A 26602-nucleotide genomic window follows, 5' to 3' on the forward strand; every position below is an offset into this window, starting at 1 on the left:
TACCTTTTACCTTCATGTTTGTGGAATTCGCATTAAGTAACTCCCATTCTTAAAAAGAAAGCTACAAAACCATTTAGCACCCCTTGGCCCAACCATAATTACCAACTTTTAAATTTCAAATTGTTGAGATTTCTTAAACCACCTGATACCCAAAACACATGACTTCATTATGAGAGTTCTTTGTAGCCCAACGACTAATGCCCAAAAGATGTAGCAGGAAGGTTTACTGTCTCATGTCTTAAATAAATATCAGAAACAGGCAAGATGTGAATTACACAAGAATGCAATTCAGGCTTGAACATACATATTTAAGCCTAATTTTTTTTTTTTTTCCTGAGGTCATTTGAACGTAGTTGGTAAGGTCTCGTTGATAAACATTTAGAGACCTCAAAATGAAATTATGCCCAGGTTTAAATTCTTCAAAATAGTGGGCTCTCTATTCTTTAGTAAGAAACAAAAGGAAACCTTAATGACAGAGTTGTAGGAGTTGACCAATGAATGGTAATGCAAAAGCATGGTCCACTGACTGTGTGACACCTGGGTTCAACCCCAAGGAACGCACAGAGCAGACACGCACAAATACTTTATGTATCATGCTTACTTATACAAGCTTATAATTAAGCTACAGTTCACAAAACAAATGTGTCAGGCTGCCACACTATGTTGCTACATTCAACAACCTCGTGTTTTAGTGCTTGCCACTCCAACATTCTACAAAACGTTAAGCTTCCTGTTTAGACCTGACTGAAAAATACATTCAGTGACTTAGTATCACATAGTATCTATCATCTATCCCTGAGGTGTTTTTTTTTTTCTTTCTTTCTTTCTTTCTTAGAGGCCTTTTATTTGTTTGTCTGTTTTAAATGAAGCCAAGGCCTTCCTGAACCAGTAGGCCTTGCTTATAAATTAGCATGTTTCTCTATACTTGATGGTTGGACCAACTGGTTTTCTAATTGGCTTGAAAAACGTTTAAACTTGTTTTAAAGTGCCTTGGGATTGGTGGGCATTTAGACTACCCACTGGAAGAGTGGCATCACCACAGCGTCCGTGGATTATACATCACCGTGAGGGCAGAGCAAGCCTTACAGCTGTGCTCCGGGGCGCTAATGAAACATTAATGGAGTTCAGGCAGCTAGCCCTCCTCACTGGACAAAATCCCAAGGAAACCAGAAATCTCACTTTAAATCTGCCCTGCCACTGCCCTGATTTGATCATTACACACCATGTGTGTATTATATAGAAACATACTGTACCTCATAAATAAGCGCTGATTATGTAGCTTTCGACAACAAACTTAATTTCTCAAAAGCTGACCTAGGGCATTGCAGTGTTTTTAGTATAAGAACAGTGCTGTGTGCTAAGTGGCTGCTCAGAGCTCAAGACACCATGCTGTTAATCATATACCATCTGTCTATTCCAAGAACTTGCCCTGGAACCCAGGGAATAATGAACCTAAGGCTTAATGACCTTGATTTTTGCAAACACGCTCTGAAAGCTTTGGGTGGTTTGTCTGAAGTCACTAGCCTGCTTAGGGCCTGACGGGAGAGGCCCTGGCTGGTGGTTTCCAGAACTTACCCCTCTGTCAGGCCTGACAAGTGTCTTGGGAACCTGCAGTCTTGCCATGTCAGTGTCGTGTCACAGTCCAGTGGAGAGGCAGAAGGCGCCGGGGCAACCCTTTAATTAGTCAGGGCCTACCCAGAGACTGCCAGTTGTCAACTCTAATTTTAAATCTGGGGGAGGGGTCTGCAAAATACTGGGACAGCAGTGGGATAAATCCAGCCTCCAGATAGACTTATATTTGTAAGCATCCTCTTCTACTTCGAAACAAAGGCAGCACCTTAGCTGGTCCCCCAGAGGCCTAGGAAAGCAGTTTAGGTAAGGGGCGAGCTACTGCATGTAACATTCAAAATTCTGGTGCAAGGACTTTGGAATCTAAATTAAAATCAGGGAAAAAATTTTAAAAGGTTTAGTTATTTTGATGCGCATTGATGTGTTGCCTACATGCATGTCTGTGTGAAGGTGCCAGATTACAGACAGTTGTGATCTATCGTGTGGGAGCTGGGAATTGAACCCTGGTCCCCTGGAAGCGTAGCCAGTGGGCTTAACCTCTGAGCTGTCTCTCCAGCTCAAAATTAGGAAGCTTTTTAAGACAACCCCCCCCTTTTGTTTCAAAGAGGACCATTTCTTTTCTTTTTTTTTTTTTTTTGTTACATATATATATGTATGGGTGTTTTGTCTGCATGTATGTCTCTATACCACATGCATGCCTTGAGCTCAAGCAAGCCCCTGGGTCCTCTAGAACTGGAGTTACAGATGGCTGAGAGCCTCCATGAAGATGCTGGGAATCCACCGTGGCTCCTCTGTAAGAACAGCCTGTGCTTTTACCCCTGAGCCATCTCCCCAGCCCAGGACCATGCTTTTGGTTTAGTTTTGGTTTATTGTTTTGTTGTTTTGTTTTGTTTTGTTTTGTCTTTTGAGACAGGGTTTCTCTGTGTAGCCTTGGCTGTCCTGGATTCACTCTGTAGACCAGCCTGGCCTTGAACTCACAGAGATCTCCCTGCCTCTGCCTCTTGAGCACTGAAACTAAAGGCGTGTGCCACCACCTGGCTCAATTATTCAATCTTCTAAAAGTGTTTCTACTTATCTATAAGGACCAACAAGGAGATTAATGCCTATGCCAATCTTTTCTTAAACCACATTCTCTGAAAGTCCCTAGACCATTCTTAAGATGGCTTTCCTGGCTGGGCAGTGGTGACACACGCCTGTAGTCCCAGCACTTGGAAGGCAGAGGCAGGTGGGTCTTTGAGTTTGAGGCCAGCCTGGTCTACAGAGCAAGTTCCAGGACAGCCAGGGCTACACAGAGAAATCCTATCTGGAAAAACAAAACAAAAGATGGCTTTCTTGTATGTAAATGGCCTTGGTTGTACTATCAATAACAATCATATACAAGTGTTCCCTTCTTTGTAAGTGACCTAGAAACAAGGAAAACCAGACACAGAAGAAAAAGAAAAGATTAGTAATTTTAAAAATGTTCTAGGATGTACTTGAAACTTCAGATAAATATGCCCAAAGTTTACGTAACAGTTAAGAGTTAAGAAAATACATGTGTGGTGGAGCACACCTGTGATTCCAGCACTCTGAGAGGCAGAGGCAGGGGGATCACTGTGAGTTTAAGGCAAGCCTGATCTACAAATCAAGCCCAGAACAGCCAAGGCTACACAGAGAAACCCTATCTTGAAAAACCAAATCAAAACAAAACAAAAAAAAGCCAAAAACAGTTAAGAGTGGAAGTGGGGTTGAGACTATAGCTCGGCCTAGTATACGCTTCATCACTAGGGGAGTAAAGAAAATGAACCCTTGCCTCCTTGGCCTTTCTTCAAAGAGATGCAGGCCAGAGAGACGGCTCAGCTGGCAGCTGTGCCATCCATCAAGCCTCAGGACCTAAATTAGATTTCTGGGGCCCTCCTGGTGGAAGGCAAAAACCAAAAGCTACTGACCCGCATACATGTGCCATGGCATGCTAACACACACATCCACGCAGAAAGAAATAAAACAATTTAAAAACACACAGAAGTTACACTGTGTGTGTGTGTGTGTGTGTGTGCGCGCGCGCGCGCACGCGCGCGCGCATGCATGCCAGCCAGGTGTGCCCACTGTGAGGGTGCAGGAGTACCATGGGATGAGGTAGCAAGTGTGAGAGAACCATTCCAGATCCTCCGGCTGGCTCAGTGGGCAGAGGCACTTGCCTCCAGGCCTGATGAGTTTCCACAGTGGAGGGAGAGAACTGACGCCCACAAGTTGCCCTCTGGCCTTCACAAGCGTGCCGTGGCATACATACATACGCGTACACACAAAACAATAAAGGAATGCGGTTAAAGTAAGATTTTGATTGTAATTTTGTAATTGTAAAATTGTAATTTTGATTGTATCAGTAAGGTTTATGTCCTTATCCGTACCTTTGCTGCTTAATATTCTAGAGCTCTGTAATCAGCCCGAGTGGGTTCGAATTCCACCTGCTGCACTCACAAGGTGTCGGCACTGGGCGAGTCACCTCTCCCTGTGGAATCTCAACTCCCTCCTCTATAAAATGAGACTAATTATAGTACTCACCTCCGAAAGCTATTTTAAGGCATCAGGAACTAGTGCACGGAGGGTGTTTTAGCAGGGCACAAGGAAGCAGAGAAGGCTTCGGACTCTTCCTGTGTGAGCAGCCAGTGGCAGGCTCCTATTTCGAGACTAAGGTGTGATCTCAGTGTAGCTTATTTGTTTGAGACAGGGTCTCATTACGTACCCCTTGCTGGCCTGGAACCCTCTAGGAAACCCACGGCTGGCCTCTACACTCACAAGATCTGCCTGCATCTGCCTCCTGAGTGCTGGGCTTAAATACATGGGCCACCATGCAGGCCACTGTTACATTTTATACATGTGGTCTCTGAGGGTGGGGCAGGTGGGATTGAAAACAGGCTCCCTCTATGTAGCCCTGGTTGGCCAAGAACATGCTATAAAGACCAGGCTGCCCTGGAACTCACAGAGATATGCCTGCCTCTGCCTCCAGAGTGCTGGGATTAAAAACCAGTGCCATTTTGTCCACCTGCACCTGTTTGTGTGTGAGCGCAGGCACACTCAAGCCATTAGATCTGGCAGCATGCCTTTTACCCACTGACCTGGCTCAATGATCCTTTGGTCTCTCTCAGCTTTCTTTCTGTGTATAAAAAGGAGGCAAGCAATACATGTGTCTGAGGTTGGTGTGCAAGCTAAAAGATCTTCCTCATAGTGATATAAAACCCTTGCTCAGTGCCTGGTAGACATTAGACATTCAATAATGATTGCTATGATTTTTGTGACTGCCATTGTTTTTTTAAAGATTTATTTACTTATTATGTATATAGTGTTCTGCCTGCAGGCCAGAAGAAGGAACCAGATCTCATTACAGATGGTTGTGAGCCACCATGTGGGTGCTGGGAATTGAACTCAGGACCTCTGGAAGAACCTTAACCTCTTAACCTCTGAGCCATCTCTCCAGCCCATGGCTGCTATTGTTAAAATGGGGATCTGGAGAGATGGCTCAGCAGTTAAAAGAGTTTGCTTTCTTGGAGAGGACCCAAGTTTGATTTCGAGAAGCCAAGTTGGGTGGCTTACAACTAACTGTAACTCCTGCCCTACAAAAGCTGATGTCCTTTCTGGCTTCCACAGGCGCCCACACTTAAGTACATATACATAAGCACACATAAATAAAATTAAAATAACTTAAAAAAGAAGGAGGAGGAGGAGGGAGACTGAGCATGTTCGTAGATGCTTTAGTCCTACCACTCAGGAGGCAGAGGCAAGCAGATCTCTTAGAATTCAAGGCCAGCCTGGCCTACACAGAGTTTCAAGCCATCCAGAGGACTACATAGAAACATGGATCCAAGTATGGAGATACACCTATTATTCCGGTGCTAAGGAGGCTGAGGCAGGAGGCTTACAAGTTGGTGGCTAGCCAGAGTAATACAGCGAGACCTTATTTCAATAAATAAATAGGCCAAATAATTAAATAAATGAAAAGATAAAAATATACAGTGAAAGGCTTGTGGTGTGGCTACAAGACAGGGCACCCACTCAGCAGCAGGCTGGGGGTCCAGGGTCCAATTCCTCCCCCTGAAAAAGACTGAAATTGCCTTCAAAGTGATAAATAAGCAAGGCACTGGAACACTGCCAGTGTTTATACTATCTTGCCTACGTTGTTACTTCATTTGGTGAATGACTATAATGCTTCCAAACACCTGTCTAGATGCTAAGGCTATTTAAGTCATGACACAGTTTTCAAGCTGGTCATTTTCCTTGACAGACTTTTTTAAAAATCTGTACTCCTACAAGCTTCTAGGACACAGACAAGGAGTTAACACAACACAGCGGAAATGTTTGTTTTTAAAGGCACTCCACCGGCCTCCAGTCACACACACACACACAGTTTCCCTACAGAGAACACGAGGGAACACGAGGGGGAGGACAGGCGCTGGGCTGCTGAGGTATCACTCCCTGCTGGAAGACAGTGAGGGGGCTAGGCTGGGACACCTCCCAGTGCCCTACCTCTCTTAGGCACTTCCACTCCAGACACCCAAGAGGATGGGGGATGGCACAGGAGAGTAGAACTCAGTCACGTGATCATTCAGGAAGCAGAATGCTGTTTTGAAAGAGAAAAAAAAAAGTCAGTTTCAGCCAGGCTTGGTGTGTACAAAAGCGAAATCCCCGCACTGGAGGCAGAAAGCCAGATAGTGAGGTCAGCTACACCGTGAGTTCGAGGACAGCCTGGGCTACATAGGACTTTGTTGTGAACTAAAAGTACCCTCAAGCCCCCTAAGGTAGGGTGTCCATGCCAAGGGGCTTGCTCAACCATTGCACCCTTCTGAAAAGGACACTAGCAAGAGCTGGCGAAGCTGGGTGTGGGGGCACACGCCTGTGATCCCAGAGGCAGAAGCAGGAAGGCTGCTGCAGCTCTGAGACCAACCATCGCAAGACCCTATCTCAAAAGCTACAACAAGGGGCTGCAGAGACCGCTCAGGGGTTAAGATCACTGGCTGCAGTTCCAAAGGACCTGGGCTCCTTTCCCAGAACCCACATGGCAGCTCGCCACTGTACTGAACTCTAGTCCCAGAGGATCAAACACCCTCTGCTGGCCTCCACAGGAACCGCTCACACCTGGTAGACAGACACACACGCAGGCAAACACTCAGACATAGAAAATTGGGAAAGGAAATTAAAACAGTCCTGTGACAGCCAGGCATGCTGGCGCACACCTTATGCCCTGCTGCTCTAATGGAGTCTAAGGCAGGAGGATCTCTGAGAGTTCTGGGCCAGCCTGGCCTGCAGAGTAAGTTCCAGGCCAGCCAGGGCTACACAGTGACACCGTCTCAAAACAAAATCAATACGAAAACACAAAAAACAACACAGAACTAAGCCATCTGAATGAGTCACTCTAATGTTCACTTATTAATACAGAAAAGAACCAGGCAGTGGTGGCGCACACCTTTAGCCCCAGTACCCGGGAGGTCTCTGTGAGTTCCAGGCCGGCCTGCTGAGGAGGGCTGGAAAGGTGTCTTAGCTGAGTACTTGCTGCACACGCACGGGGAGCTGAGTTCAATCCCCAGGAACCATGTTAAAACACAGGTGTCGGTGGCGTGAGCTGAAGCCCTAGCACGAGGGAGCAGAACCAGGCCGAGGAGTTCCAAGCTAGTGAGAGACCCTCTCTCCAAAGCAAGTTTGGCAACATCTGACAAATGACACCCAAGTTGTCTTCCGGTCTCCACGGGCACGTGCACCTACTCATACACGCACACGAAAGACAGAGAACCAAGGAGAAGGGGCACTGTGTGACTCACGCTCGTGAGCATTACGGTCATCAAAGAGCCACCCGGTGAAAAGCCACTGGTTACCGGAGCACAGAACAGGTCAGCAGACATCACTGGAGGACGCTGTGACAAAGGTACAAACACCCTCACACTGCACAGTGTTTGCACGTCACTCAGGATGAATCATACCAGTCAAGTACCAGTCGGGCATATGTGTCAGCGCCTTGAGAGCTAGCATGCGTCATATCTCACACAATAAAGGGTGTTCAGAAACTGACTGCCAGAGCAAAGGGCACGGGTGTTCGGGAGGAGCAGCTCACAGGTCCCGGCATGAAAGCCTGCTGAGTTCACCTCACCCACCGCAGGCAGGATGCACCGAGAGTCACGTGGCCACTTCCTCTGCATTTGTTCTTTCTCTCCCCTCTCCACATCTGCAGCTCAAACCTTTCCCCTCAGTCACGCCCTGGACATTGTGTTTTCTTTTCATTCTTTCCTTCAAAGCCCAGAACCCACCCACCAGCCGTCAAAGCCAAGCCCTCTGCTCCGAAGAAGTTCAAGCTCCATCTCTTGCTTGGCCTCCCATAGGCCTCCTATCTAAGCCTGAAAGCTGAATGTGTCCCAGCTTCGTCCCAGCTCCATCAGCACCTCACTGAGTGTGGAGCTGCTAAAAACTTGGACTCCCCTGCTAGGGAGCAGCTCAATGCAGGCACAAGCTGGGCCTGGCCTCAACCCTTACACTCTAGAATGAAGTACAATCCACACTCCTTAGGCCAGGAAGTTAGGCTCATGCCCATAACCTTATCTTTAACTACATAGAAAATCTTGGGTCAGCCTGGGCTGCATGTCTTGAAACAAACACAGCCTGGAGGACAGAGATGTGGCTCGGTGCTTAAGAGCACTGCTGTTCTGGAGGACCTGAGTTCAGTTTCCAGCACCCACACCAGGTGACTCACAACTATCTGCAACTCCAGCTCAGGGGATTAGACACCCGTAGCCTCCTTTGTCACCTGCATTCATGAGCACATACCTATGTACAGACACACATGCACCTAGACATAATAAAAATATAATAAAATAAAATTTTAAAAAGGGGCTGTAGGCACAGCTCACTCCGGAGCATTCTCACCCAACGCGCGTGCTCACTAGCATTCCCACAACATGGCTGACTGTTAGACCGGGCATGTAATCCTAGCATTTAAAAGGTGGAGCCAAGATCAGGAGTTCAAGACCATCTTCAGCAATGGGCGTGGTGGCGATGTAATCCCAGAACTCAGGAAGGCAGAGGCAGGCGGATCAATGTGAGTTCGAGGCCAGCCCAGTCTACAGAGGGAGTCCAGGACAGCCAAGGCTACACCCTTGTCTTGAAAAAAAAAAAAAAAAAAAAATCAAGAGAGACCCTGTCTTGAAAAAAAAAATCATCTTTAGCAACACAGTGAGTTTCAGGCTAGCTTGGGCTACGTGAGACTGTGTCAAAATAGTAATAGAAAAATTAAAATTAAAATATAAACAACAAAGAACAAACAACAATAAAAACAGACTGCCATGCCGAAATCCACAGCCAGAGGACATGCCTGGGAAGTGCCAGGGTTTGGCTCATGCACTTCCTTATTTTACTTGAGCACTAGAGAAGGAACCCACAGCCTCGTGAATGTTGCGCATATGCTCGACCGCTGAGCTGCATCTCCAGCCCGGGTCTCAGCATCCCCTGCAGCTTCCCTGGACACTCGTCTCAGCATCAGTATTACTACTGACCATCACATCTTATTTATTGTGTGTACTGTGGGGGGCAGTTCGTGGAGGCCAGAGGACAGCTTTTGGGAACCAGTCCTCTCCTTCAACCACTTGAGAGCCAGGGTTCAAGCTCAGGCGATCAGGCTTGGGAGCAAGTGCCTCCCTCCTTACCGACATGCCTCTCCCCTGCCCCACAGTCCCACTGCAGAGACACCCTCTCCCTGTGTCCTTATTCTGGGGCGATCTACCATAATCAAAGTCATCTCCCAAAATGCCACCTTCTTGGTCTTCTTTCCCAACACCAGTGGCTTTCAAACATCTCTGACTACTGAGACTTGATCCCAAGGCCTATATCTCACATCACAACACAACAAATGTAACAACTGAAAGATTTTGCCAAAAAAAAAAAAAAAATCTCCAGGCTTATCTAAACAATATCTAAACCAGGTATGGTGACACACGCCTTCGATTACAGCATTCTGGAGGAGGAAGGAGAATGACCTGGCCTTCAAAGTCACCCACGGTCACAGAGTGGGTTTCAGGAAGGAACCGGACAGTGCCTCCTGGCTGTCTCATTTTTATGGAGCCTGTTAGGTGCCTGTGAAAGGGCTCACGATCCATTGATGGAGGTGACTCTCATCTGGAAAACGCTGCTGGCAATGAGCAACTAAGGATCAGGTAATAATGCCAGTGCTTGGGAGCAGAGGAAGGGGTTCAAGGCCAGTCTCAGATACGGCCCAGGCTACATGAGACCCCATCTCAAACAAACAAACAAACAAACAAACAAACAAACAGAAAACACAATGACGAGATCAACAAATGACTTTCCTTCGTGCATCTGGCACAGCCTTTCTACAGCCCACTCACACCTGTCTTCACAGCTCCCCAGAACCTGCCCCAAAGCACGTGTGCACAGCCTCTGGCCCTCACCATGCTGACAACTGCAGAAGGGATGGCTTGATTGTTTCTGCTTGTATGAAGCGTGTATGTGTGTTTCCCTGGATACAGTTCACCGCATATTGACAACTCCCCAATTGTTTGGGAATTAATTTAGTTTCAACCCTGAAGTTGAATGCAGTTTTTTTGGACTGGAGTTACACACAGTTGTGAGCTGCCACTTAGTACTGGGAATTGAACCTGGGTCCTCTGGAGCAGCTAATGCTCTTTACCACTGAACTATCTCTCCAGCCCCTTGATAGTCGTTTTTGTGAATAATAATTGAAAAAGAAAAAATTTATTTCAGCACAGTTTCACCAAGATGTAAAGTCTTCTCTCCCTTAAAAGTAAAAACCACACACAAAACCAACCAGAAAGCACCTTCTCAGGTTGCCAGCCTGCCAAGATATCACAAATGTGGGCAAACAAATCTTTCGCTCAGATTCTTAGAAGCAATACTCAAAAACCTCAAAACCTCCTTCCTGCCACTTCAGAAAGGAAACCCTTCTGGGCGGTACAGCCAAGGCCTCTCTGCTGTGGTGAGGAGAGATCCACTGTCACTACGCCGCCCCTATCGCCACAAACAAATGAGGAAAACGGGAAGAGAAAGGAAGAAACGAGAGCAGTCCAAACCGACAGCAGCAGCGAAGCTTGCAGGCAGTTCTGGGTACCTGGGACAGACGGATGGACAGACAGGTGCAGCCTTCGGGGGCGGGGGGGTGTTTCTGTGGCAAGCAGCTCCCCAGACAGGAAAGCTGTCTGTTAACACCCCCCCCCCAGCCCCACACACCACTCAGCTTCAGCATCGTCATTTATGTCATGCTGATCTGCTCAATATCCTCTGTCCGTATACATGTTCTGAGAGTAAAAACAACAGAAAAACAACACACAGGGCTTGAGGGAGACACCCAGCGTGATGCTCTGGGGAGGAAGGCATTCTGTGCAGGCAGGTAGAGGGAGAAAGTTTAAAGCTGGGTTTTTCCTCCTCCCCCTCCTTTTATTATTATTATTTTTTAAACAGGGTTTCTTCTGCATAGCACTGGTTATTCGGTATGCTGCAACTTGCTCTGTAGACCAGGCTAAAATATTACTTATTTTATTTTATGTGTATGACTGTTTTGACAACATGTATGTTCATGCCTGGTCCCCTGAAAGGTCAGAAGAGGGAGTTGGATTCTTTGGAGCTGGAGTTATGGATGGTTCTGAGCCACGGCACAGGTCCTCAGAACCAAACTCAGGCCTTCCGAAAGAGCAGCGAGCACTCTTAACCACTGAGCAGTCTCTCCAGCCCTAGCGCTGGGTCTTCAAAGATGAGTAAAGACAGTAGGAAAGGGAGGAGGGCCTCAACTCCAGGCACCTGTGACGGAAGAGGCCTGACTGCCACACGAGGGCCCTGAACAAGCAGAGACCACACCAAGCATTGGTAGTGGGAGGATCAGGGGTAGTGGCAGGCTCAGACTCCCTGAGCTACAAATGCTAAATTATACTCCCCATGAGTCAGCAACGATGTGAAAACTTGAGCAAGTCAAGAGACTTCCACAGGTGTTTATAAAAAAAAAAAAAAAAAAAAATCAGCAGGGGGCTGGGGGAATGGAAAGTGCTCGCCTTGCAAGCAAGGGGAGTATACATGTAAAAACAACCAGGCCCTGGCATGAGCCTGTAAACCCAGTTCTGCGCAGGTAGAAGCAACAAGACAGCTAGGCAGCCTAGCTAGCCAAACCAATGAGCTCCAGGCTCAGCGGGAAACCTTGTCTCTGAAATACAGTGTGGGAGGGGCAAGAGAGATGGCTCCTTTAGAGCCTGTTGCTCTTGGCTGGGTGTGGTTGTGCATGCCTGTAACCCCAGCACTTAGAACCAAGAGGCAGGTGGAGTTTTGAGAGTTCAAGGTCACTCACTAATCTGTACAGTGAGTTCCAGGCTAGCCAGAGCACCATAGTCAGACAGACAGACAGTCAGATGGTTGTCTAGTGCGCTGGCAGAGGACCTGGTTTCTGTTCATGCACACTGGATAGTTCACAACTATCTGTATCCAAAACATCTGAAGCTTCCGGTCTCCTTGGGTACCTGCACGTACGTGCAAACACGCACACAGAGGTGGCGGCATACACCTTTGACCCCAGCAGAGGCAGAGGCAGGTGGATCCCTGAGTTCAAGGCCAGCATGGTCTAAAGAATGAGTTCCAGGAGAGCCAGGGCTATGGAGAAACCCCGTCTGGGGTGGCAGACGTTGGAGAGCAACAGAAGAAGACACTAGATGTCAACACAAGAGCACACAAAGACTAGAGGTCAAGGCCACCATTTCAGAGCAGAGGTAAGTGCCTGCAGGGAGAAGCAGATTCTCCCTGAGTGTGGGAAGGGAGGGGAAGAGACTGCCCAGTGGCACGCTAGGCCCCTGAGGCCTGCCTTTCCAGCTGTGGGGATGATAAATGTGCCGTCTACTCACCCGTCTGGCCTGCTCTGAGTTCCCTTCTCTTTTTACTTTTATTTTTATTTCACGAGTGTTTGACCTGCATGCAGGTATGTGTCCCGTGTGCATGCTTGGTACTAGAGGAAGCCAGGAGTGTGCCAGATCCTCTGCAACAGGAGTTACAGCCACTTTTGAGCCAACAGGTGGTTGCTGGGAATTGAACCCAGTTCTCTGCAGGGGCAGCCCGTGCTCTTAATTGCTGAGCTGTCCCTCATCCTCTCCCCTTCTTTTTAAAAATACTTGTGGGTCTGGAGAGACGGCTCGGCAGCTAAAAGCACCGGCTGTTCTTCCAGAGGACCAGGGTTCAGTTCCCAGCACCCACATGGCAGATCACAACTGTTTGTGACTCCTGTTCTGTATCTGACACCGTCACCAACATTCCTGCAGGCAGAACACCAGTGCACATAAAATAAAAATAAGTCGATAAATTAAACACCCTTCTTACTTTTAGATGACGCTAGAGTATCACTGTATAGCCCACGCTCATGTTGAACTTGTGGCAATCCTCCTGCCTCCATCTCCCAAGTGCTGGGATTACAGGCTGGCACTATCACACACAGCAAACTCCAGTTTTTATAAGCAAGTGAAGCGTGCCAGACAGCTTCTCTCCAGGGCAGGTCAAAGCCAAGGAGCTCCTGCTGTGGTTAGCCAAGTGTCTCTGCAGGGGGTAGCGGCTCACTGGGAGACCAGCTTCATTTGTGGGACTGTTCAGAAACGCCTGTGGGCGGAGTAAAAAGCCCTTCCGCACAGCGGCACTCCTTCTGCCTTACTTCCTTGCTCACTGAGCAAATCCTTCCGTTATGCAGTCCTTAAAGCTGTGTTTCAGCCATTGGACACAGAGGCTGGGTAAGTATGTACCTATTATAAATTCACAGATTGGCCTGGCATGGTGGTGCATGCTTTAATCCAAGCGCTGGGGAGAAAGGGTCAGTCAGATCTCTGTGAGTTCAAAGCCAGCCCCATCTATAAAATGATTTTTTTCATTACAGTCAGAGCTGTTATACAGAGAAACCTGCCCCAAAAAACCTAAATAAATAAATAAATAAATAGATAGATAAATAAATAAATAAATAAATAAATGCATCACAGATTGGCCTTGGAGTACAAACCATTCTTGTGTGACCTCCATTTCATTTCCTCTGCCCTCTGATTGGCCCCATTGTTTATGCAGGGAACCATGACAACAGCCTTTCTTAAGGACCGCCCTCCCTGCGGCAAGCCTCTCTCTTCACCTTCCCATCCTGAACAACCCTGATGCTAGCAGTTTGCTGCTGGAGACTCTAGCATCCCCAGATGCCTGCAGGAACCAGCGCCTGCCCAGCTCTCTTCCTGTCCCGCCTCCTTGGTGACATTCATTTCCTCTGGCACCTCCCCTGCCCGCCCTTTCCCCTCACTCCTCTTTCCTTTGTACTTACAAACGACTTCCTTTTCCTTAATAACACAGGCTAGAGTGACTCATAATTAGTCATGCTTATTCCCTGGGCGGTGAGCCTCTGGGGATGAGGGCCAGGTTTTGTCTATTTTTATCCTCGGCTCCCCCAGGCCAGTGTGGCATCAGCATGCTCAGCGACCATTTATTGATCTCTATGGTGTCAAGGCACCTGGCTGCTGCTGGAGGTAACAGATGCTCAGCAAAGGCCAGGGACCTGTCCCGTCAGCGGGGCATCCTCAAAGTGTTCTCTAGATTTAGGATGCTCGGGTGAGATGCCCTCCACAGCCTGTGTGTGTGGAAATGAGGCAGCAGTTGGGCTCACGGTGGCGGCCCATAAGAAGCAATGAATGAATCTCTCAGCATTACTGCTTTATCTCTTACCTCCCCCCCGAAAAAAAAAAATTTGAGGCATAGGAGGCTAGGGGGAGAGATGCTTGCCACGAGGCCTAGACAGCTGAGTCTGATCCCTGGGACCCACAAGGCGGGAGAAAATAAGACCTCTACAATGGTCCTCAGGCTTCCAGAGGATCGCTGTGACATGTATATCCACACAGAGAGAGAGAAAAAATAACTGTTTCTAATTGAGTCATATCTTATATCCCAATCAACATGGTTCTCCTCTTTTCCTCCTTGCTAAAAAACAAAACAAACAACCAGGATCTTGCTCTATAGCTCAGGTTGCTCTCAAACTCTTCATCTTCCCACTTCAGCCTCCAAAACACGGACATTACAAGTGTGAACCACCACCTGGCTAAACTGTGGTAATTGTGATTAACTGTGATAACGTCCTCCTCGGGCATCACACACCTTGGGCGGTTTTATTTTGTAACTATATATGTGTGTTCGTGTGTGTGTGTGTGTGTGTGTGTGTGTGTATGTGCTCACATGCTCAGACTGTAAGTGTTCTAACGTGTGGAGGTCAGAGGACAACCTCAAGGGTGTGTCTCAGGGGCCCTCTGCCTACAGGGCAGGGATTCAGCAGGCAAGCCAGGCTGGCCAGCCAGCGAGGCCTAGGAATCCCATACCCCTGCCTTCCCAGTGCTGGGATTTTAAGTGTGGGCTACCATGTCCAGCCTTTTTTAAATGTTGGTTCTAGAAATCCGAACTCTTGCTTGCAAAGCAAACCCTCTACCAACAAGCCCCTTACCCCAAAAGGAATCTGTGATGGCTACTGTTATCAACTTGACAACATCTGGAATTAACTAAAACCCAAATGGTTGGGCACACCTGAGAGGGAGGGTTTTTTTTTTTTTTTATCTTTTTCTTTAAAAAAAAAAAAAAAAGTTTATCTATCTATTTTATGTATATGAGCACTCTGCATGTACACACACCTGCACGCCAGAAGACAGCATCAGACCCCAGTATAGACTGGTGGGGAGCCACCATGTGGTTGCTGGGAGTTGAACTCAGGACCTCTGCAAGAACAGACAGTGTTCTTAACCGCTGAGCCATCTCTCCAGCCCAGAATTTCTTTCTTAATTAAATCATTTGAAGTGGGAAAACCCACTTCTAATTCAGATCTTTGGAGGTAGAAAGAGCTACCTTTAATCCACCTTCTGCCAGCAGCCTGAATAAGGACATGGAAGATGGAAGCTCTCTTTGCCTGCTCGCTCTCCCCAACAAGTCCATTCCTTAACTGGCATTAGAGCCCACTTCTTCAGGATTCCAGCATATGCGGAAGACCAGCTAAGACACTCAGCCTCATAAACTGAATAACTACCGGATTCTTGAACCTTCCATTCATAGGCAGCCATTGCTGTATCAGCTGGACCACAGCCTGTAAGTCATTCTAATAAATCCTGTTCTCGCTCTGTCTACACAGAAAGACTCAGGCTGTAAGTCTGTTACTCCAGAGAACCCTGGCTAGCACAGAAGTACGGCGCTGTAAGTAAAAACAAGCAGCCTTCCTTTACAACATCAGGCTCCGCCTCCTTTTCACTTAAACGTTTATTTACGGTGTGTGCACGTGTATGCCTTCGTGTGCCGTGGAGGTCAGAGGACAACTTTTGGGGATGGGTTCTAGTTCTCACCTCTCATCACGTGGCTCTAGGAACCGAACTCATGACAGCAAGCTCCCTCACCCACTGAGCCATCTTGTCAGCCCTGTTTCTGCCTCTTAATCAGAAGATTCATACACGCTGCACCCTATAACTTGCATAGGCTGTGCAATAAACGCTGCTTCAGATCAGTGCTAACTCCCACATGTTCTAAAGAAGCAGCAGAGAATACGATTTGGTAGGGTTCACTTTAATCCCAGTGCTTGGGAACCAAAGTCAGGAGGATTACAAGCTGAAGGCCAACCTGAGCTGTACAGTGAGAACCTGTCTCAAGAACAACAAAAACGGGGTGGATAGCTCAGCCAGTAAAGTGCTCACTATACAAGCTGGAGGATCTGGGTTCGATTCCCAGCACCCACACAGACAGCCAAGTAATGATATATGCTTAAAATCTCAGCATGACAGCTGGTCAGAGGATCCCTAGGCTCACTGGCCAGCCTGACCAACAGGCCTTGAGTCCCAGCAAGACTCTGCTTCCAAGCACGCTGCAGGGGCCTGGGACATGGCCAGCAAAAGCTAGTCAAGCAAGCAAGACCAACCTCCAGGCTCCCTGTGAAAAGCCCAGCGTGGAGGCAAACATCTATCACCCCAGCATTCCTACAGAGAGGTAGGAGGCAGAGGCAGGAGAGTTACCTGGAGGCTCAGCTCCTGGGCCAGCTAGCCCGCAGAACAAGATTATGCCTCAACAAAGCAGAAGGCAGAAATGACTCCCCTCTGCACCCCACCCCCACAGCAAATGCTGGAGGGAAGGAAGGCTAAAAGGAAGGGAGGTAGATGCTGGAGAGATGGCTCTTGCAGAGGACCTGAGTTCAGTTCTTACCACCTGTGTCAACCACCTGTACCCACAGCTTCTCCAGGGCATCTGATGCCCTCTTCTAGCGTACACACAACATAATTAAAACATGAAGCCTTAGGGGAAAAAAATAAGTAAAAACAAGGTGGACAATTCCTGAGGAATGATGACCAAAGCTGACCTCTGGTCTGCACATACATGCACTTACAAAAAAGAACATGGCAGACCACTGCTACCTTCTAGAGTTGCCCACAGAAAGCCCAGGAGAGCCATGCAGTGGCTTTGGGCTCCCAGGGAATCAGACTTTTGTCAAGAGTCACCTATTTTCCTTGGCTTTGTCTTCCCTCAAAACTGTTGCCCTGCCTGGGTGGTGGTGGTGGCACACACATCTTTGGTCCCAGCGCTCAGGAGGCCGAGGGATCTCTGAGTTCAAAGCCAGCCTGGTCTACAGAGTGAGTTCCAGGACAGCCAGGGCCACACAGGGAAACCTCATCTTGATCCTTCTCCCCCATCCCCTACCCCCTCAAAAAACCCTTTCACTCTTGCTTCAAATTTTGTTTCACAGTTATTCTTCAGACACAAGTGAAGTGTTTATCACTAGAGGGAGTTAAGTTCATGACTGTGAAGAAAAACCAGGAACAGGATGCACGGATCCTATTCCTACCCCGTGTGTCACTGCCTCTCCCAAACCTGCCGCTCTCCCTTGCAGGACGTTCTATGGCGCTGTCTTCGCACAGCCCTGACTGGCACACAGGGCCCCCTAACCTCTCAGGACTTCTGCTCACTACCACACCCACGGTACAACACAGAACCCAAGCCCCACCCGCTCCTTCCCTTTCCCTCTTTTTCTTTCAGTGCTGGGGCCAACCAATAAAAAGAAACACAGAGGGCCAGCAAGATGGCTCAGGAGGTAACCATGCTGCGGCCAAGCATGACAACCTGAGTTGGATCCCCAAGATCCATTTGGTAGACAGACCCAACTCCCTAGTCCTCTGACACACGTGTGCTGTGGCATGTTTCACACACACACACACACACATACACACAAATTTTAGAAAAACGTAAAATATAGTTTTTAAAGAAACACAGACGTTACCTGTAGTCCCAGCTACTCAAAATTTATACTGCCAGTCATGTAACACACACACACACAACACACATTCACATAAGCTTTTTTAAAATATTGTTTATTTGTTTATTTATTTATTTATTATGTAATACAGTGTTCTGCCTGCATGCACACCTGCACACCAGAAAAAAGCACCCAGATCTCATTATAGGTGGTTGTGAGCCACCATGCGGTTGCTGGGAACTGAACTCAGGACCTTTGGAAAAGAGCACCCAGTGCTCTTAACCTTTGAGCCATCTCTCCAGCCCTTGTTCTATTTTTTTTAAAGAATGATTTATTTTAGCCAGTCAGTGGTGGCACAGGACTTTAATCTCAGCGCTCTGGAGGCTGAGGCAGGTGGGTCTCTGAGTTTGAGGCCAGCCTGATCTACAGAGCAACGAGGGCAACCAAAGCTACACAGAGAAACCCTATCCCGAAAGAAAAAAAAATGCTGTACATACGTTGCTGTACATATGTTTTTGCATTATGTTTGCCCTATATTTCCTGGAACTGGAGTTACAGACAGCTGTCAACCACCTCATGGGTGCTGGAAATCAGGTCTGCTGGAAAAGCAGCCAGTGTGTTTTTTGTTTTGTTTTGTTTTTGAGACAGGGTTTCTCTGTGTAGCCTTGGCTGTCTTGGACTTACTCTGTAGACCAGGCTGGCCTCGAACTCACAGATCAGCCTGCCTCTGCCTCCTGAGTGCTGGGACAAGAGGCGTGCACTACCATCACCACCTGGCAGGCCAGTTTTCTTAGCAGATCCCCAGACCCTGGTACTTGCAGTTTTAAAAAACTGATTTTATAATTCAAAAGTAGGTCATGGGTGACTCACTATCCTTTATCTGAAGGAAGAGACTGAGGTATCAAACTCAAACGTGTTTAGGAATTAAAACCCAGCTGTGCCTTTTAATAATCCCAAAACTGCTGTTGCTCTGGATGGTTTCCCTTATGTATAATAAATATCACTATAGGGGTTGTGAGATGGCTCAGGGCATCTCAGGTGCTAAGCCTGACCACCTAGCTTGAGCCCCAAAACTCACAAGATCTTCTCTGCCTTCCACATTCAGTCCACACACAAATACACACTTACACAAATAAAATACACAGTAAACATGACTGCAAGCTGGGCCTCTAGAGTGCCTGGGCTGAGCATTTATCCCTTCAACCGGTAACTGTGGCGAGCCTTCTCTGACAGGCTCACTGTTGCACACTGGATCACAATGTAGCGTTTTGTCTGCAATTGGACAGGAAGGCTATGTGTGCCAGGGCACGCAGGCGCAGGGCAGGGTAAGAGCTGTCCTGTTCCTGCTGGTCTCAAGATGAGATTTTCAGGGTTTGGACACAATTCCACCTCAGTCTTGCTCCCAGCCCTTGGGAGGCAGAGGCAGGAAGAACTTGAGTTTAAAGTCAGGCTGGTCTACAGACCAGGTTCCAGGACAACCAGGGCCACACAGAAACCAAAGTAAATAAAATAAAAATACAGGGCTGGCAAGATTGCTCAGTCGTTAAGAGTTCATGCTGATCTTGCAGAGGACCCAGTTTGGGTTTTTTGTTTGTTTGTTTGAGACAGGGTTTCTCTGTATAGCCCTGGCTGTGCTGGAACTCAATCTGTAGACCTGGAACTCAGGGATCCTCCTGCCTCTGCCTCCTGAATGCTGGGATTAAAGGCACGTACCACTGTCTCCTGATGAGGACCCTGGTTTTATTCTCAGCACCCACATAGCAGGTCACAACGCTCTCTAACTCCATTTCCACGGGATCTGACGCCCTCTTCTGGCCACTGCAGGCACTGCACACATGTAATGCACAAGCATACGTGCAGGCAAAACACCCATACACATAAAATAATTTTTATTATAAATTAAAACTCTACTTTGCAGCCAAGAAGAATCCCTTCTCCTGTGCACCATGAGTCTCTGCACCGGCGTCTGGCCCCAACCCCATCCAGCCTTGGAGGATGACTCAGATGACAGGCCTGTATCTTATCTCTCCTCTACTGACGTTTTCCTCTGGGCTGAATCCTTCCCTCTGGCCTCCAGACCACACACACATTCAAAACACAACAAAGCACTTCATTGACTTCTAGTCCTCCCCCTTCTCATTCCCAGACAAACAGTTGTCAGCTGACACTGCCCCCTCTTTTAAACCTGTCTGATTGTCTCCCAGCCTTTTGGCTCCTGAGGATAGCTCTTTTATTTTTATTTATGTGCGTGCGTGCATACATGCACATGACAAGAACACACACACACACACACACACACAAACACGAGTGGCAGGCCAGAGGGCCAGAGAAGGGCATCAGATGCTCTGGAACTGGAGTCCCAGGTGATTAAAGGCCACCAAACTCTAATCCCGGGAAGAGCAGCGAGTATTCTTATCATCCCTCCAGCCCCACTGAGTGCTTGGGGTTTCCTTGGCTCAGTTCTGGGCTTCGTTCTTCTTCCATTCATTCGTTCTTTCTTTTAATGTACTGTGTGTGTCAACCGTGTGAAGGCCAGAAAACAACTCTGCGAAGGTTCTCTCTTCCACCCCTCCACGGGTTTCTGAGTTCCGACTCAGGCTGTCCTCAGGCTTGCTTGGAGAATGCTCTACGCACTGAGCCATTCTGCCACCCTAGCACAGTTAGTTCTGATAAGCAGGCACTAGATAAGAACAAGAGCAGTGTCTGCTCGAGACACAACGGGAAAAGTTCCTCAGCTAATGAGTGTTGACGGGGAGGAGACAGCCAGTAGCAGGGGCAGAGGGAAGCAGCTGTCATGCCTCCAGATAAGAATGGACCCTTTTAAGAATTGGACATGCCCTCACAGATGTCTTTCATCATCTTTGTGCCAGAGACGCTGGCATTAGAGGTGGGAAGATCGGTCCACCCTCTGATAAGAGAGGGCTAGATCTCTTCAGCGGACACTTCACAGCCACGGCATGCTCCTAGCTAGCTTGCTGAGAGGTGAGCAGGTGATTGTGCTCCTCTGGCAATCAACTAGAACTCAGGGCTTGGACCTGTCTTGTTTGGCTGGCTTCTGCCATCTGCCCAACAACTATGATAAATCCCACTGAACAGCGAGGTGCCTCATTCCTGTGCTGCACACACCACAGCTTCTTTCATTTGAATGATTTCACCATTTGCTTATTTATTTCCTGAGGCATATAACCACAAACATGCGGTTATTTCTTCTTCTTCTCCTTCTTCAAAAGACAGGATCTTGCTATATAGCCCAGCTAGCCTGGAATTCTTGATCCTACTGCTTCACCTTCCTGAGGGCTGGGATTACAAGCATGAGCCACCAAGCCTGGTTTAAGAGTCACTTTTAAGGCATTAAAAGGAACAGGAGGGATGCGTAGTGGTTAGAGTTCCTTATAGAGGACATGGGTTCAAGTCTCAGCACCCACATGGTGCTCCAGTTCCAGGATATCCAAGGCTCTCCTGTACATACATGCAGGCCAAACACTCATACACATTAGGAAGAAAGAAAGACAGAGAGACAGAGACAGGGAGAGAGAAAGAAGTAAAACCTTGAGGGCTGGAGAGGTGGCTCAGTGGTTAAGAGCACTGGCTGTTCTCCCAGAGGACCCAGGCTCAATACCAGCACCCACCTGGCAGCTCATACCAGTATGAGCTGTAACTCCAGTTCCAGGGGCTCCAACATCCTCATACAGACATACGTGTGTGCAAAGCGCCAACGCACCTCAACTTTCTTTAAAAAGTAAACCCAACACAGAGAACCACAAAATATGCAAACCACTGTTATAAATATAAGTTAAGGTTGCACAGACGAGATTGCTGCCAAAAGCCTGAGCCTGCATAGGGGACAGCAACTCCGGGAAGCTGTCCTTTGACCTCCACACCATGATGTGGTATGCCCCCCCCCAATAAAATAAAAATTCAAACAGTTAAAATCCATAGCTCTTTCATATCCTTTCACTTTGCAAGACGTCCACGAGATTCGCCAGCCTCTGCCTGCAAGGTTCGCGGTCAACGCCGCTCGCTTTCACTGCCCTCTTCCTTCTGCACGCCTCCCTCTCCTGCCAGCCGGGCACTTACCGTTGCTGAGCCAGGATCCTGTCAAGGACACATTCTCCATCCCCTGCCCTCACGTGTTAGAACAGCACTTAGTGACCTCCCTATGGGTTTTAACTCAGAAACCAAATAGCTTGCCACCTGCCTTGCCACCTACTCCAGCCTGGGGATTCAAAATAAAACAAAACAACCAAACAAACAAAAAACAACACTCCAGTGCTCCAAGACAAAGCTCACGGTGATCCTTCTCGGGCCTCACACCAAAGTCTTTAAAAACTGTCCCCAACATGACTCTCCATCTTTGTCCTTTGATGCTTAAATGTTAAGCTCAACAACAGATGCTTTTTAGCACCTTCCTGTCAAATAGACTGCAGACACCTGTCCATGGGCAGAAAGGCATCCCAAAAGGGCTGATGGCACCGACTTCTGCTTTGCATATAGTTCACACTTGTAACCATAGCTGACAGCCCAAACTCCAAGCTGAAGAAACATTTCTCCAACCAGCTTTCTCTCTCTCTCGTTATTTGAGACGGGGCTTCTTTGTGTAGCCCTGGCTGTCCTGGAACTTGCTCTGTAGACCAGGCTGGCCTCAAACTCAGAGATCTGCCTGCTTCTGCCTCCCGACTGCGGGAACTAAAGGCGTGGGCCACCACCATCACCATCACCACCACCACCATCACCACCACCACCCAGCAATTTGAAGTAGAACGGGATAGGCTGTGACACTGGGAAACTAAAGCAAAGCAGGAGTTGTTGCTACTTCTTGTATCAAAATCAATGTTTTAATCTCCACAGGTTAGGTCTATCTTTCGTCTGGAGAACTGGCTTGATGTTTAGGTGCACCTGCTGCTCTTTCACAGGGCCTGGGCTCCTTTCCCAGCACCCACAGAGCAGTTCACAGCTACCTGTTAACGTCAGTTCCAGGGATCTGACGCCCTCTTCTGGCACCCACGAATACTGCATATTCGCGGTGCACATAGATGCACACAAAACAATCATATACATAAAATACAAGTAAATAAATCTAAAAACCCCAATCTACCTTTCGTGAATGAGAAAGCAGCTATCAGATTCCTCTGGGTAACCTGAAGAAAGTCATCAGCTATATCTCAATAGTCTCAAGTTCATACTTTTGTGAAATAAAAGCGCTTTTAAAAAGTAGAAGGAAAAAAAGTCTCAATTTATCTTGCGCAGGAAACAAAACTAACGAAAACAGGGAGCCTGCACAGCTAGCCCAGTGACCATCGGTGGTTCTTTTTCTACCAGCAATGTGACATCAGGTACACAAACATGAACACGAGACCACGTGACCCTCCCTCGCCCTCCACCCAGCAGGGAATTTGCCACCCAGTGACACCTGTCCTGACTCAGTAGTGGAAGAATATTCTCTCTTCAATCAAGAATTTGTGCTTGAGGCTTGGATTTTTTTTTTTTTTTTAATGGAAAGGAGGCTTTGGACTCAAGTCTTAATTCCAATTTAATTGAATGGCTCTCGTTTTCTCCCCATTTTTCTCTGCGGGAAAACGCAGGTACATGGGTAAAATTTCAAACGAGTTTTTTTTTTTTGGGGGGGGGGGCAGATTAAAAAAAAAATCCCAATTAAAAAACAAAAATGGAGGTTGGCAGCCAGGGTGGAGGATGGGCCTGCAGCCGAGAGATGCTCGGGCCGCCCGGGTCCAGACGGCCCGGTGGCTGGAGGCAGCGCTCGAGGATGCCAGCCGAGCCGTCCGCGGCTGCCGCCCTGGGCTCCTGCCAGGGACTGCGCGGTCTGGGCTGCCCACTAGCACCCTCGGGTTGGTCCGGACTTGAGGCTAGGCTCGTTCACTTCCGGTGACAAATCCCTCCCACCGCCTCTGGAGATAATGCACCGTCTCCCCTCGCCCTCCCAAGGACCGTCGGCCCTACAGAGAGAGGGAGGCGCCGGGGCCGCGGTGTCAGCCCCGCGCGGCCAGCGGCGCCCGACAGAGAGCGAGCGGGGGGGGGGGGGGGCGGCCTGTCCTCCTCCCCCGCTCCCCCTCCGACTGCAGCAATTGGCCACTAAATAAAAAAAAGATGTGTTTCCAGGCTCCCCCAGGAACCCCGGGGCCCGCTCCGGCGAGGAACCCAGGCTGCCCCACCGCGGGACCTCGCTCGCCTTCTTCCCGCCCCAGGAGCTGCCCGCGGGGACCCACGCGTCCCCCGCCAGGCCGCGCCGAGCTGCAGTGGATGGGGGAGGGCAGGAAGGATGAGGGTTACCAGGGCGGCAGGGACCGGCTGAGGTGATGGAAGGTAGAGGGGAATTTGAAAAGAAAACACCCCAGAGGCATGCAGGCGGCTCCCTGGCCAGCTGTTCCAGCTGCAGCTTCCTCCGGCGCGGCCGGGGAGGTGCGAGAACCCCCCCCCTCCATCTTCCTCGCACTACCTGTCCCCCACCACCGTCCCAAGCACACCCTCCTTCCCACCGCCCCGTAGCTCGTCTCCGGCCTGTAAGGGGGTAGCGGGGAGGAGCTGGGGGGAGGGGGAGGCCTGCGAGTTTCTAACCTCGTTCTTATAAACAAACCCACATGTGCAGCTGCCGCTGCTGCAACTCACCCCACAATCCCGGATATAAGTCCTGCCCCTTTAAGAAGAAAAAAAAAAAAAAAAAAAGCGAGCTTCACCCGCCTGCCTCCCACCCCACCCATCCACCAGGACCTTTGTCTCCCCACCCCCTCCTGTCAGCCGGCCCCGCCCCCGCCCCGCCCCCCGGCGCGAGGAAGCCAATAGGCGAGGAGGATATGGCGGGCTCTGACGTCACGGCCGCCGGCCAATCGCGGGGCGCGTTGGTGGGAGGCCGCGCGGGAGGGCGCTCAGAGGGAAAGGCGGCCGGTGAGGAAGCCCGGAGTCAAGATGGAGGGTGTGGACTGCTCGGTGCCCCTGGCGGACGCCGCCGCCGGGGCCCCGCGGGACCTGAGCCTGGTGCCCGAGCGGCTTCAGCGGCGCGAGCAGGAGCGCCAGATGGAGGCGGAGAGGCGCAAGCAGAAGCGGCAGGACGAGGAGGTGGAGGAGGAGAAGAGCGCCTTCTTCGCCGCCGCCTTCGCTCGGGAGCGCGCGGCGGCCGAGGAGCTGCTGCGGGGCGAGGCGTCGGCCGAGCGGCTGGAGGAGGCGGCCCGCCGGCTGCAGGGGCTGCGGAAGCTCCTCAACGACTCGGTCCTCTTCCTCGCCGCCTACGACCTGCGGCAGGGCCAGGCGGCGCTGGCGCAGCTGCAGGCGGCCCTCGCCGAGCGGCGCCAGGAGCTGCAGCCCAAGAAGCGCTTCGCCTTCAAGGCGCGGAAGAAGGAGGCCGCCGGGGCCGCGCAGGTAGACGCCGCGCCGGGCGCCTCGGCGGCCCCCTCGCCGCCCCTGGCGCGGGAGGAGAGGATCCCCGGGACCAGCTGGGCCTGTGGCTTCTCCAACCTGGAGTCCCAGGATCTGGAGAAGAGAGCCGACGAGCTGCACCAGCGCGACATCCTTTTGAGCGACCTGACCAACTGCACTGTCAGGCTGCGGGGCAATCCCAACACCTTGCGGCTGGCCAAGGCCCGCGGCTGCAAGGTGCTCTGCGGCCCGGTGACCACCTCCGTGTTCCTGGAGGACTGCCGGGATTGCGTGCTGGCGGTGGCTTGCCAGCAGCTCCGCGTGCACACCACCAGGGACACCCGCATCTTCTTGCAGGTGACCAGCAGGGCCATCGTGGAGGACTGCAGCGGCGTCCAGTTTGCCCCGTACACCTGGACCTACCAGGGCATCGACAAGGACTTCCAGGACTCCGGTTTGGATAGGAGCAAAAATAACTGGAACCACGTTGACGATTTCAACTGGCTGGCCCGAAACGTGGCCTCCCCGAACTGGAGTATTCTCCCTGAAGAGGAACGGGACGTCCAGTGGGACTGAGCCCTGGCCGCACGCTGTGACGTCCCGTTCAGTTTACCTCACGTTGCCACTTTGTTAATGTTTGCACACTTAGGGGCTTGGAATTGTTGAAACTAACCTATTTATGAGTTCTATTAAATTCATGACAGAGTAACGGGGGCCTTTTTGACATTTCCCTGCCTTCCTTGGATTAAGACATCTTGAAGTAGGGGAAGAATGCTGGGGTTTTGGGGGATTTGCCGTTTTTATAGTTGATCACAGAGCGTGATGAAGTAGGTCTTCAATAAATAATGAGGGGTGGCAGGCGAGCTCCAGCAGTGGACAGTTTAAATGGAAGTAGCAAGCCCGTAAAAGCTCCATTAATGGCTGTTCTTTTTCCCCTCACTAAAGGTTTGCCCCGTGTATTTTTCAGCGAGGCTATGAAGACTCCGGTGTTGTTAGGTGTAAAGTTTTAAATGGACTCTAAGAGGCATATGAGCCTTCCACCTGTAAGGCTGTATTAGTTACTATGGTACCAGCTACCAGGTCCACTCCCTTCAGCCTTGTCTTTTTTTTTTTTTCCCCCTTGAGACAGGGTTTCACCCGGAACTAGAACTCACAGAGACCCCGTCTCTACCTCTAAGCATCTGCCACCACACTCAGATCACGTACTTTTGTACAGTTACCGTTACTGTTAAGCCCTCAAAAGCTGTGAAGCCGTCTGTTGGCACCATGTTTCACACCTAGGCATAGAAACCAGGTCACGTGGACCCATCTTATTTTTTTGAAGGCAAGCTTCTGTGCTAGCCCAGGGTGACCTGGAACTTATGTGCAGGCTGGCTTCAGAGCGATCCTCTCACTCAGCCTCCTAAATGCTGGGATTTG

General features: G+C 49.5%; 2 protein-coding genes across 5 annotated transcripts in view; one reads left to right on the plus strand and one right to left on the minus strand.

Moving 5' to 3' along the window:
- Bicral (BICRA like chromatin remodeling complex associated protein) overlaps nucleotides 1-24459 on the minus strand; it is a 90788-nt gene extending 66329 nt beyond the window's left edge. Inside the window, exons 1-2 of one of the 4 annotated variants that reach the window (XM_055613204.1) lie at nucleotides 24440-24459; nucleotides 6070-6163 (exon numbers count right to left, since the gene is read on the minus strand). The gene's annotated coding sequence lies outside the window, so the exon portion shown is untranslated. Of the gene's footprint in view, nucleotides 1-6069; nucleotides 6776-10666; nucleotides 10754-22910; nucleotides 22963-24439 lie in introns of those variants that run through there. The other 3 variants (XM_055613211.1, XM_055613206.1, XM_055613197.1) reach the window with 3 other exon arrangements.
- A 228-nt stretch (nucleotides 24460-24687) lies between these two features.
- Nucleotides 24688-25892, plus strand: Tbcc (tubulin folding cofactor C). The gene has a single exon (XM_055614952.1). The coding sequence runs from the start codon at nucleotides 24737-24739 to the stop codon at nucleotides 25757-25759; it is 1023 nt and encodes a 340-aa protein (XP_055470927.1). The 5' UTR covers nucleotides 24688-24736; the 3' UTR covers nucleotides 25760-25892.
- Nucleotides 25893-26602: the final 710 nt, after the last annotated feature.

This window comes from Psammomys obesus, unplaced genomic scaffold (assembly GCF_907164565.1).
Source record: "Psammomys obesus unplaced genomic scaffold, mPsaObe1.curated_primary_1811, whole genome shotgun sequence".
NCBI lineage: Eukaryota > Metazoa > Chordata > Mammalia > Rodentia > Muridae > Psammomys > Psammomys obesus.

Coding starts and splice junctions, on each gene's coding strand:
- Tbcc (XM_055614952.1), top strand. CDS start 24,737: ATGGAGGGTGTGGACTGCTCGGTGCCCCTGGCGGACGCCGCCGCCGGG.